The sequence below is a fragment of the Brienomyrus brachyistius genome, chromosome 16, assembly GCF_023856365.1.
Source record: "Brienomyrus brachyistius isolate T26 chromosome 16, BBRACH_0.4, whole genome shotgun sequence".
Lineage (NCBI taxonomy): Eukaryota > Metazoa > Chordata > Actinopteri > Osteoglossiformes > Mormyridae > Brienomyrus > Brienomyrus brachyistius.
In genome coordinates, this window is record NC_064548.1 from 2573659 (window position 1) to 2587482 (window position 13824).

At 40.3% G+C, this 13824-nt stretch overlaps 1 protein-coding gene across 2 annotated transcripts in view; it reads left to right on the plus strand.

Annotated features, from left to right (window-relative positions):
- The window catches only part of LOC125709938 (uncharacterized), an 83118-nt gene that overhangs the window by 37933 nt on the left and 31361 nt on the right, over positions 1-13824 (plus strand). For both annotated transcript variants that reach the window (XM_048979012.1, XM_048979011.1), the window contains exon 12: positions 4400-4846. In XM_048979012.1, the coding sequence (XP_048834969.1) occupies positions 4400-4846 (447 nt within the window). The remainder of the gene's footprint in view (positions 1-4399; positions 4847-13824) is intronic.

The following is a 13824-nucleotide window of genomic DNA, read 5'->3' on the forward strand; positions in this document are numbered from 1 at the left end:
TAAAGAGCAAATGTTCAAAAATGAGCATTTTATGGTGCTTTTATGTTGTGGCTTCTTTAATCTCATCAGAGGGATATTAAGTTATCTTCACAGGAGCCTCCAGTGGAACGTTTAGGTCTAAGTCTTGGTGTTACTGTATTCTTTCTAGGCTTACTCAACTATGTTACTAGAGTCACTACACTGTAAAAAATTCTGTAAAATTACAGGAAAATACTGCTAGCAATGTAATGTTTTTTTTAAGTATCCATGGTAATCTGCCAATTAGTTTCTTGTGATGTTCACTGTAACTGATGATGGAAGACAGGTTAACAGATAAAAATCAGCAAGTAGTTATCACAGTGGGCCTACGTTCATAGTGGAGTTCTGCAGGGTTAAATTTTAGGACCACTAAATTTACTCCTAATATACATTAATGATATTGACACCAATACATACAGTAAACTGGTTAAATTTGCAGATGACACCAAGGTGGGTGGTGTAGTAAGAGTCAGAGAGTTTTATTGTCAATTCCTTTACATGTACTAGCCATATAAAGGTATCGAGATTATGTTTCTCACTATCCCTTGCGTACGATAGACAAACAATACAGGACGGGACGAACCATAAAGTGCACAGAACAACAACATAACAACAACGTATCCTGTGTGTATTTTTTTTGCAGTATGTAATCAGGGAACAACATGTAAAGTGCATGTGAATTGAACTTGAGGAGACTTAAAGTCAGAGTCTGGCAGCAATGAGTTGTCAGTGCAAAGTCAATAGCAGCATTGATAGATAAAAAATAAATATAATAAATAAAAAATAGCAGCAGGTTGTGCAATTTCCATATATGAGGATAGTCTTGCTATTTTTGTGACTCAGAGGATACAGGGTCCGAATTGTTTACTCTGGGGCTGGAAGAAGAGGAGTTCAACATCTTGACAGCTTGGTGGACAAAGCTGTTAGTGAGTCTGGTGGTACGGGAGCGGAGACTCCTGTACCTCCTTCCAGAGGGCAGGAGGTTGAACAGTCTGTGTGCAGGGTGACTGGCATCACTTGCAATTGTGGTTGCTTTCCGGAGCAGGCAAGTGGTGTATATGTCTTTCAGGGAGGGGAGTGATGTGCCAATGACCTTCTCTGCTGTGTTCACTATGCGCTGTAGGGCCTTTCTGTTATAGTCAGTGCAGCTTCCGCCCACACAGTGATACAGCAGGAGATGATGCTCTCAATGATTCCTCTGTAGAATGTGGTCATGATGGGTGGTGGGGCTCCTGCTCGTTTGAGTTTCTGCAGAAAGTAGAGGCGCTGCTGAGCTTTCTTTACCAGTGATGCAGTGTTGGTGGTCCAGGAGAGGTCTTCACAGATGTGCACCCCTAGGAATTTGGTGCTGCTCACTCTTTCCACAGCAGCACCCTCGATGATCAGTGGCCGGTATTGGGTGAGGCCTCTCTGGAAGTTGATAACAATCTCCTTGGTCTTGCTGACATTCAGAAGGAGATTGTTGTTCTTGCACCACGTGGTCAGAAGATTGGCCTCTTCCCTGTAGTGAGTCTCGTCCCCCTTGGTGATGAGACCTACCAGGGTTGTGTCATCTACAAACTTCACCAGATGATTGGAGCTGTAGGTTGGTGTGCAGTCGTGGGTCAATAAGGTGAAGAGCAGAGGACTGAGCACACATCCTTGTGGAACCCCCGTGCTCAGTGTGATGGTACTTGAGGTGTTATTTCCAACCCTTACTGCTTGTGGTCTCTGGCTTAGGAAGTCCAGCAGCCAGTTGCAGAGTGAGGTGCTGAGGCCCAGTTTGTCAAGTTTGCAGATGAGATGTTGTGGTATTATGGTATTGAATGCTGAAATAAAGTCTATGAGATACTGATCTAGCAGATACTGATCTAGCAGCAGAGAGACTACAACGGGATCTGGATTTAATTAGTGACTGGGCTGATACTGTCAGGGTTCGCTGGTTAAATGCGTAAGGCGAATGGGCAGGAAGCAGGCAAGGAAGCAAAGGACGGGGAAAACGGGGATTTATTAGAGGTACAAGCAGGGCAGGACAGAAGAATCTAACCTAACATCAATGACGGACGAAAACCAAGGCAGGACATGGACTGAAATAGACAAGACTGAGCGAAAATAACTGGACACAGTTGGGCAAGATCAGGGAAGCACACGTGGATAATCAGGGGGCATGGCACACATGAGGATCGGACGAGCCGAGCATGACAGATACCTGGCAGATGAAATTTAACATAAATAATCCATGCAGGAAGCAGAAGTATAAAGTACAGATATTTTACGGGATCCACTGAAATAAAGGTAGCTCATTACGAGAAAGACCTCGGTGTGTATGTTGATTCTTCCATGTCCCACTCTCACCAGTGTGGGGAAGCAATAAAAAAGGCCAATAGGATGTTGGGTTACATCTCTAGGTGTGTGGAGTTTAAGTCAAAGGAGGTCATGTTAAGATTATACAATTCCTTGGTAAGACCCCACTTAGAATATTGTGTGCAGATTTGGTCACCATACCTTAAAAAGGACATTGCTGCCTTGGAAAGGGTTCAACGTAGTCCAACGAGAATGATTCCTGGTCTTAGAGGAATGTCTTATGAGGAGAGGTTAGCTGAGCTAAATCTAGTTCTGTCTCAAACAATGGAGACTAAAGGGGGACATGATCCAGGTATATAAGATTGTAACAGGTCTGGATGCTGTTCAGCTAAATGACTACTTCGACATTAGTTTAAGTACAATAACTTGTGGCCATGGGTGGAAATTAGCAGGAGAACATTTTAAAATGGATTTGAGAAAGTACTTATTTACACAGCATGTAGAGTATGGAATAGTCTTCCTGTTAGTGTAGAGCAAGCTAAAACATTGGATTCCTAAATCAGAGCTAGATAAGATTTTAACAACTCTGAGCTATTAATTGAGTTCTCCCTAATCAAGCTTGATGGGCAGAATTGCCTCTTCTCATTTGTAAATTTCTTGTGTTCTTATGTACCAGGTGTCCCAATACTTTTTAGTGTAGTACTTGTACTGATATTGTTGAAAATAATTGCACTTATAAACAAATTATAAGTGCAATTACTTTGTGTATTCTTTTCTTGAAAAACTACCAATAAAAATAAGATTCAATAGGATTCTTTTGAGATAGATTCAGAACATGAAAAAAGATAAACTCAGTGGACTATAAACTGAACTAATTTAGATAAATTATAAAAAAATTAAATTTTTTTGTCATAGGATGTATCTGTCACGATCACGGGCGGGCGGAGCGGTGATCGTGCGGGTCGGCAGGCAGGAACAGGCAGACAAGCTGAAATCAGGGAAAAACTAGGGGTTTATTACGGGAACTGGGAGCAGGGAACATCAGACACCAAGAAACCTCACCAAACCACAATGACGGACAAGGGAGACAAGCAAGACTAAGACTTAAATAGGACAAGACTGATCAAAGTAATCGGACACAGCTGGAGACGATCAGGGAATCAGGGGGCGTGGCACACACGAGGAGCGGTCGAGACAGTAACACTGGTAAACAGATTTTTTTTCTATGACAGCCTCACTGCTTGTTACAGAGAATGGGTTTGACATTGCTGATAGAGTTGCTAGCAGAAAATGCTGTGTCTTATTTTGAACCAAGATGGCCTGCAATTTGTCCTGTGTATCTTCATATTGAAAGTGGGAACCATAACTGCTGGTGTCTGTAAGCACTTGCATTCTATGTTCAACAGAGTTTACAATATACAACATAAATGCAGACCAATTGCAGCATGCAGGAAGTTACTGCACATGTAGGCTATATACTGCACCAGTATTTTAGTCATCACCAAGGTATGGATCTCTAGTAGCCTATCTAAGTCTCTATTTCATCAACCTGTCTTTGCACCAAACATTAGTTGAGTATCCACCCTTCTTGGAGCTTAACAAATCTACAGCTAAAAGCAGCCCTGGGGACCAAATTGTTTGTCCTTTATATGCGAAATTCCGTTATATGCGAGTCCGCTATATCCAGTGCTTTTTCTGCATGTTTATAAAGGCACACGGCCGGGACCAGCGGACCTTGTCTGTTATAGACGATATTCTGGTATAAGCGAGTCCTCTATAATGGGATTATACTGTATCAGTTGTATAATATTATAATTCATATAAATGGTCACCCCATTAATAATTAATTAATCCCCTACTCACAGAGCTGCCCTCGTCCCAACAATTTTTTTGTTTTTTGTTTAATACTTTTTTGGTCAGTACATAGTTGTATATATGTTATTTTGTGGTTTTGATGTCTTTATAATTATTAAAAAATTTTGAGAACTGTACAAAGAAACCTTCTATGGGTAGGTGTGTCCAAACTTTTGATTGGTACTGTTTATGAAATACAGAATTGATATACTATTCTGAAAACATTTTTCGTATTATATTGCAGATTACCTGTAAGGCATTTTAACTCAAAGGAAGCCATCAAATTCATTGTCAGTCTCTTCATTCAAGCAGCAGAGTGTGACATAAAGACAGGAGAGAAGAAACTGCAGCTCCTCTCATCAGTCTGCAGTTATTCCTCTTTCCCTCTTGCTGCTGACAGAAACAGTGACAATGAATCACAAAAGCAGAGCGACTTTCTGCTGGATCTGTACTCATATTTGAAGGATTCTGAAGATAAAGCAAATGAGCATGTTCTACAGGCATTGCTGCCAGTTTATCAATCAGCTCCTGCAGTCTGGTTTATAGACCTCACTAGGAAGAAGGCATCCATCATCTTTGAAGTCCTGGAATTCCAGACAATGAAGAAACCAGTAAAGCTTGTTGGCTGGTCAGATGAAGAGAATGAGATTAAGAGTTTTCTCCAGTGTCTGCCCTACATTTCTCAGCTGGGGTAAGTTTTTACTTTTATAATGAAACCTGTTCAAGTAGCTTTCTGCACTCATTTGTACAGTATGTGTCTGTGTGTTTATGTGAGTGTATCCCCATAATGTCAGAAAAACTAGAGATGGCACCAATCTGATACCCACCATTGGTATCAGATATTTGGGGGCGTGGGTTAATAAGAAACTGATCCGATGTTCCATCACAGGTAGGTCTAAGTCTGAAAAATTGCAAAAATGCTTGTAGTCTTAGTATATAATTAAAATCACATGAGTACTGGTGTCAGGTTTCGTCGGATACGGACGGGCAAGTAGGCGGGCAGGAGGCAGGGAATGACGAAGCAGGTAGCCGAACATCGGGAAAACGGGGATTTATTAAAGGGAAGACGGGCAGGGCAGGACAGAACAACAGCACTAACATCAACTAACATCAGTTAACATCAATGATGGACAAAAAGCAGGGCTAGACGTGGACTGATATAGAACAAAGACAGGGCAAAACAACAGGATACAGCTGCGCATGATTAGGGAGGCACACATGGATAATCAGGGGGGCGTGGCACACACGAGGATCATACGAGCCGGGTATGACAACTAGCTTTTCAGCAATGCATGGGCATCAGAGCTGGCATGCCAGTTGTGTGGAAATATAATAACCCTTTCACATTTGATGCATTTCACATTCACTGTTTTGGTTATTCCCAAATTTACTTTGTGCCCTACTTCATTTATTAATCGAATGGCCCTCTTCTGCATTATAGTTATTGTTTTCAGATTACTTTTATATGTGTTTCCCCACACACACAATAGCTCATATATGGTAAAATTAATGTACAATATAAGGTATATAATGATTACAGATTTAAGATATGCCTTGTTTTCCCCAGGATGGCCAGGTTCCATGCCAGCTTCCTCGAACGTATTTAATGTGTGGTGTCCAGCAGATTTTGTGGTCTAACATCACACCAAAAAAATTTATTTCATTTACCCTTTCCATGTTTACATTATCAATACATATTTTTACTTCCATATTTCTCTTATATTTTTCAAATAACATAAATTTGGTTTTATCTAAATTTTATGACAATTTATATCAAACCATTTTTTAGTTTAATTTATTTAATTTCAAATATGTGATCACCTCCAAAACCTGCTGCACTCCCACCCACAACAAAAAAATATTTGTGTCATCTGCAAATAAAACAAATTTTTATATATTTCATACTCTACAAATATCATTTATATACAACCCCAAATCAGAAAAAGTTGGGACAGGGTGGAAAATGTGAATAAAAAAATAAAGCAGTAATTCACAAATGTCCCTTAACTTTTATTTCATTGCAGACAGTATGAACACAAGATAATTCATGTATTTTTTGGTCAACATCATCTGATTTGTAAATAAACATCCATTCTTGCCATTCAGGCTTGCAACACATTCCAAAAAAAGTTGGGACGGGGGCAATTCAGGGGTAGTAATGAGGCATAATAACTAAATAATGATGTGATTTGAAACTGGTGATGTTAACAGGTGATTGCAATCATGATTCGGTACAATAGCAGCATCGAGGAAAGGCCTATTCCTTTAGGAGCAAAGATGGGCAGAGGATCGCCAGTTTGCCACCAAGTGCGGGCAAAAATCTTTGAAATGATGAAGAAAAACATTTCTCAAAGAAAGATAGGAAGAGATTTGGGCATTCCTCCCTCTACAGTGCATAACATAGTGAAAAGAATCAGGGAATCTGGAGAAATCACCGTGCGCAAAGGCCAAGGGCGCAAGCCTAAACTGAATGGCCGTGATCTCCGAGCCCTCAGACGGCACTGCATTAAAAACCGTCATTCATCAATAAATGATATAACTGCGTGGGCTCAGGACTACTTCAGGAAGTCACTGTCAAGCACTACAGTACGTAGTTACATTAGGAAATGCCAGCTAAAACTGTACTGTGCCAAAAGGAAGCCCTACATAAATAGCATCCAGAAACGCCGTCGACTTCTCTGGGCTCAAAGGCATCTGGGAAGGTCCATTGTGCAGTGGAATCGTGTATTGTGGTCAGACGAATCGGTTTTTCACATCTTTTTTGGAAGAAATGGACGCCGTGTGCTGCGGACCAAAGAGGAAAAGGACCATCCAGACTGTTACCAGATACAAGTCCAAAAGCCAGGGTCTGTCATGGTATGGGGTTGTGTCAGTGCCTTTGGCAAAGGTAACTTGCACTTCTGCGATGGCACCATCAATGCTGAGAAGTATATCTCAGTTTTGGAGAAACAAATGCTGCCTTCAAGACGACGTCTTTTCCAGGGACGCCCATGCTTATTTCAGCAAGACAATGCCAAACCACATACTGCGCGCATAACAAAGGCATGGCTGCGTAAAAAGAGGGTGCGGATGCTTGACTGGCCGGCCTGCAGCCCTGATTTGTCTCCAATAGAGAATGTTTGGCGCATTTTGAAACGAAAATTGTGTCAAAGAAGACCCCGTACTGCTGCGCACCTAAAACATTGTTTGCAGGAAGAATGGGACAAAGTAACACCTGCAACACTTAGTCACTTGATTTCTTCAATGCCTAAACGTCTTTTAAATGTTGTTAAAAGACAGGGGAACTGTACAAAGTGGTAAATGCTGTACTGTCCCAACTTTTTTTGGAATGTGTTGCAAGCCTCAATGGCAAGAATGGATGTTTATTTACAAATCAAATGATGTTGACCAAAAAATACATGAATTATCTTGTGTTCATACTGTCTGCAATGAAATAAAAGTTAAGGGACATTTGTGAATTACTGCTTTATTTTTTTATTCACATTTTCCACCCTGTCCCAACTTTTTCTGATTTGGGGTTGTACATTATAAACAATTTTGGATCTAAAACTGATCCTTGAGGTACCCCACATGCTATATTCATAAATCTAGATTTATGCTGATGTATTTGTACAAATTGTTGCCTGTTAGTTATATAGCTCTTTAACCAGTCCAATACAATACCTCTGAAACCATACTTCTCCATCTTTATAATCAATATATCATGGTGGACAGTGTCAAATGCTTTCTTTAAGTCTAAAAACACCCCAAGTGCATACTTCTTATTATCAATACATTCTGTTATTTCTTCTACCAAGTCCATCAATGCCAATGCTGTCAGTCTATTATTCCTAAATCAATACTGGCTGTCTGTCAACAAATGATATTTCTCAACAAATATATTATCAATAAAAGTGGCACTATGTGATGTTACTCTAGTTGGTCTTGTTATCAGGGGAAAAAGACCCATGCTATACATGGTATCAATATATTCATCTGTTCTTTTATTATGATTTGGATTCAAGAAGTCAATATTAAAGTCTCCACAAATAAACACCTCTTTCTGACTTATATTAGTAAACAACCCCTACAAACTATTGTTAAAAATTTCAATCTTTATAGACCCTGGTGTTCTATATATACAACTAAAGATTATATTTCTCTTTCTTTCCATCCAAATTTCAACTGTTAAACATTCCACCACTCCATCTATAATAGTCGTTATCCTTTTGACTTTTTTGTAGTTAAAATTTTTATCAATATAAAGTGCCACCTCACCTCCGTTATAGTGCCGGCGTCAAGGTGAGGCATTCAAAGGCATTTCCCCCCCTAACGAGTCGCCACGCCCCCCCCCCCCCCACACACGCTCCAGAACCCACCACCACAGGCTCCAAAATATTCATTTTTATATCTAATTATTTTTCAGATATTAAACGTGTAAACATTCTCGAAATTAATAAATAGCGGTTTCAAATATTTTTTTGTCATATTATAAATTCACTTGAAAGAATGTAGACTAGTTGGTGCTGATTGGTTGTTGCTTTGGTGCGGCATTTGACTTTCGTGCAGAAAATATGATAAAATAGAATTTTCAACCTCCAGCGATCACATTAGGGTAGCGATTCATTCAACTGAGCAGCCTCTTTTCATAAGGGTGTGTAATTCAAGGGAACGATTCATTCAATGGCATTGGTTATTTGCAACTGAAAATTAATGGATGTGAGAAAGTGATGGAGGTTCATCTAGGCTTCCTCCAGCAGGTCGACAGGATGATGTCGTTATTTCTTCAACTGTCAGCACTGACTCCACTGAAGGTACTGATAGCAACAACAATAATTAATATAAATTTTCTACTATCAGATCGAATTGGAGACTGTCAACGAAAAATATTATGTACGTTTCAGTTTAGTGTATGCAGTCATATGTCTATTGACAAATGTAGCAATAGATATACATTATATAATTACATAAAAAATTTTCACTTTCACCAGAAAGCGTGGCGGCACTACCGTCCTAAACCAAATTCCACTCTTTGTTTACAAATTTTACTTGGATCACAAGAAATTGAGAATAGGTCTCCCAGTCTGACAGCATGTGGTGAAATCCTCAACAATTGATATATACAGTATAGTCTAATACAGAGGGGAAATTGGTGAATAAATTAGCAGTTTTGGGAATTACAAATACTGTATATATATATATAAGTTGAGAACCTGAGGGAGTTTGAGCTGTGTCACTCATGAGAAGCCTAATCAACTTTAAGCTGTTCCTGCGTTCAATCTGAACAAAACATTGCGCTGCGTTTGCGTTTTATGCATCACAAGGGATGCATATGAAAGGTGCTTGTTTACTTTTCATTAGTCCTGTGATCTTAGGGTTTGCATGACAGAGTAAGGGGCTGTTATGATGATTGACCACTTGTCTGGGTCTTTTTGTTGTTGATGGCAGCTAACATTAGCATCGCTGGGAATCCCACTTTTCATTAGTCCTGTGATCTTAGGGTTTGCATGACAGAGTAAGGGGCTGTTATGATGATTGACCACTTGTCTGGGTCTTTTTGTTGTTGATGGCAGCTAACATTAGCATCGCTGGGAATCCCACTTTTCATTAGTCCTGTGATCTTAGGGTTTGCATGACAGAGTAAGGGGCTGTTATGATGATTGACCACTTGTCTGGGTCTTTTTGTTGTTGATGGCAGCTAACATTAGCATCGCTGGGAATCCCACTTTTCATTAGTCCTGTGATCTTAGGGTTTGCATGACAGTGTAGGGGGCTGTTATGATGACTGACCACTTGTCTGGGTCTTTTTTGTTGTTGTTGATGGCAGCTAACATTAGCATCGCTGGGAATCCCACTTTTCATTAGTCCTGTGATCTTAGGGTTTGCATGACAGTGTAGGGGGCTGTTATGATGACTGACCGCTCGTCTGGGTCTTTTTGTTGTTGATGGCAGCTAACATTAACATTGCTGGGAATACCGTCACCCATGGGAGTCATGAAAAATTGTCAACCTCTAGTGCCGCTCATATGGATATAGTTCACGATCGATAGTGCCCCCCCATAGTCAGGTAGATGCCAGCCTGGTAGATCCGCTCTGACACCGGCCCTGCTCCCTTATTACTTATCCTCTCTAAATGAAGGAATACATATCCATTTAATTCAAAGTCTTCGTCTTTGTCAGGGGTTACCCAGGTTTCCGATATGGCTATCACACTAAATAAACAGTTTTAAACTGTCTTAAATACTCTTTTATGTTTTGGAAATTTGCATATATACTTCTACTATTAAAATTAACTACTGCTGTACTATTTTCTTTCTTTATCTTTATGTTAAATTGATCACCTGTGTAATTAGTGCAGTCATTTATTCGACTGTTATAGAAATTACAGTACATGAACTGTTGAAGTCCAAGACAGCTAGAGCACAAGAACAAGGTACGTCCCTCAGTGAGATTTTCCCTGTGCAATATGAACTGTCACTTTACAATGCATACAGTACAGTATGTAATCAGGGTGAGACAGAATAGTCACACCAGTCACACTAAAGGATAGCGTGTCAGACCATATACATGACAGACACCAGAGACTGACCAAATGTAGAGGCAGGGTTCGGACATCAGTGTGGTGGCCAGGGATATCATCTGACATAAATCATACAGTCCTAGCCTGTCATACCTGCCGGCAGATCCCAGTCCAGAGAGCTTTTGATTTCAACCCTACTTCCTGATAGGCCATGGAAATAATTGGCATGGACCTCTGTGAACATGGTAAGCAGAAGTACCTTGTCATTTTAGATTACAGTATTACTCATTGTTCCTAGAAATTCTGCACATGCCCACAACTGCACAAGTAAGTGAAAAACTAAAAGCTACAGTTTCCTGATACGGAATAACGGAAGAGGTGGTCAGTGATAATGGACCTCAGTTCTCCAGCACTGAGTTTAAAGAACTAGCCAGAGAACTTGATCACATCCAGCCCACACCACCCCCAAGGCAATGGACTTGTGGAACCAGCTGTGTACATAGCTAAAAGGATCCTGAGACAAAAGGATCCGCTTCTAGCACTCACAGGAGCGAGTACAGATAAGCTCCTAATGAGCTGACAAACTCGGACAACCCTACCTACACTCGACCACAACCTGCTGCCCAGAGGGCCAAACAGGCAGCACATCCGAGCCAAGGATGCAGCAGAAAAGGCAAAGTGGAGGCACTATTATAGCCAACATCATGGTGCGGGACCCTTACCACCACTGTAGCCAGGAGACCGTATCCTCAGGAGATTAGATGACCAAAAACTCTGCGCCAAGCCAGGTATAGTCACTGGTGAGAGTGCCACACCACAATCTTACATTGTTGAGACTGAATAAGGTGCCATACTCCGCCGTAACCATCGGCATCTTCAGGCAATGCCATTCACTGAGTAGCTGGGGCCAGAGGAAACTCCCATTCCTACCTCTGAGCAGGTGGATCAACCTTCCTGTTCTCCTACAGCGAGCACATGCCAGGCCGTGGTCTGCAGTGTACCAAAGCTGGCAGAATCAGTAAACCATCTGAAAGACTATACCTATGAGCAATGAATGTGGCCAGCATACTGTCTGAACTGTCAGTTTAAATTAAGGGGAGAGGGTATCAGGGACTAGTGATGAGTTATTTAGCATTATGAGAAATGTACTGGTGTAACGTCACATAATGAGCATGTTACTTGTTAAATATGTGTTATTTGTCTCTGTAGGAGAGGATACAGTTGAATGAGTTCATTTTATGATGTATAATGTACATGTATACTGATTATAACCCAGCTGATATTGTTAAAACATGGTTTTTGTCCTGTAAGAGTGCCTATTTGTAAGCTGTTAGCACTAACAGAGGGGAAAATTAACAAAAGGAAGAGATATCATGGAATATGTGCAGTGGTAATGACGACAGTGCCAGAAAGCAGCTTGATAGCTGCAAAACGGTTGATGTTACCGGGAGAGCATTTCAGGGGATTTTGAGTATAGTTTCCTGTCGAGATATAAGCAGAGTGGACATTCATTTATTTTTATAGAGATCCAGTGTAGCATGTTACAGGCGGTACACTGGTATGCCTGTGCATGATGATATGGATTTGCACTAAACCGTTAAGACCGCAGTAAGTGAACAAGCTCAATTATTATATAATTAGATAATAATAACAGCCTATTAAAGAAAATCTACGAATTTTATTTTCTTCCAAGATTCAGCTGTATTGAATATTTGTTTTTTTATAGTACATGTAACCAGCTTTTCTGCGTTGTGTGAATTTTCTGTTAAATATACACCATATCCTGATAGTACGTTACCAAATTCAAAAACAGATCTCAAATTTTGTGTAATAATTTTGTGTAATAATAACCTGGTTACATATATTTATAATAACAAATTAATAAGTGAAACATATTTGCTAAACCAGCATATATTTTTGCCACTGCCTTCATACAAGGTGCCTGGTAAAAGGCACAACTGCCCAATTAACACTTAAGCCTCAGTTTCCCAGGCCAATGAAAGTCAAACTCCTTTAACTGCCAAGCAAGACGTACTTTGGTGTATGCAGCTCTTTTGTTTGTGCTAATGTGCCGTTAATAACAGCAGGAAATCTAACACCTGAACAAAAACGCCAAAATGTTCCTAACAGTGTAGCTGCTGTCCTGACATCGCACAGCTGACAAGTTTTTGCAGTACGCAGTACGTTTTTTATGAAAAGTTAGATAAATGGACGTAGTTTATTGGTAATTTTGTGTTCCTCAAAGTTTATGTTTTGTGAACAACTGTATGAATCACTTATTTTTTATACAAATCCACTCAGTGGAACAATTCAAAAACATATGTTTTCAGGGTTACCAACTCTCACCCATCTGGCATGACACTCTGGCTTTCAGACTGTCATGCTCACACAGGAAATCTTATGGCAAATCTATCTTATTCCATTATAAACCTAAAATTAGCAACATCAAAAGGGCTAGGGTATAGTTTACAAACCCTACAGACTATTTGCAAGGTTGAATGGGCTGGCCAGACTAACCCCTCCCCTCAGGCAATGCACTCTCAGTTTTCCATCTAAGTGGAGTGAAACGGCCTGCAGCTGCAGAGCAAACCTAAGTAACACTTTTCCTTCAGATTTTTAGAAAAAGAAGGCAAGTGTCCTTGGGCAACACTTTCATTTCTTAGCAAGGCAAGTATCCTTGGGCGACACTCTTTCTTCTTCCCCAAAACCAAGATAAGTGTCCCAGGACGATATAAGCGTTCCACAAAACCAATTATTGGTAAAAAAAAAAAAACAAAACAAGTTATATGAGTGATCAGGAAAAACATATTTGTGCAGTTTGACCTTTGCACAATAATATTATGGGTGAATCATGGACGACGTATTTGAATCTTGGATGATTAGTCCATACATCATCAGAATCAATCAATACCTCAATCACTTCATATGTTTGTCTGCTAGGAGGACAGTGAACAACTCTTATTAATTCTATGGCGGCGACGTAATCGTCCATCATTCATCTTAATGCATTTTAGGTCACAACCCATAGTTTGGGAACCCCTGCTTTACTCAATGCATTGGAAGACAGTGCTTATTATTTTGTGCGAGTAGTGAATAATCCATTCATCCATCCATCCATTTTCCAAACTGCTTATCCTACTGGGTCATGGGGGGTCCGGAGCCTATCCTGG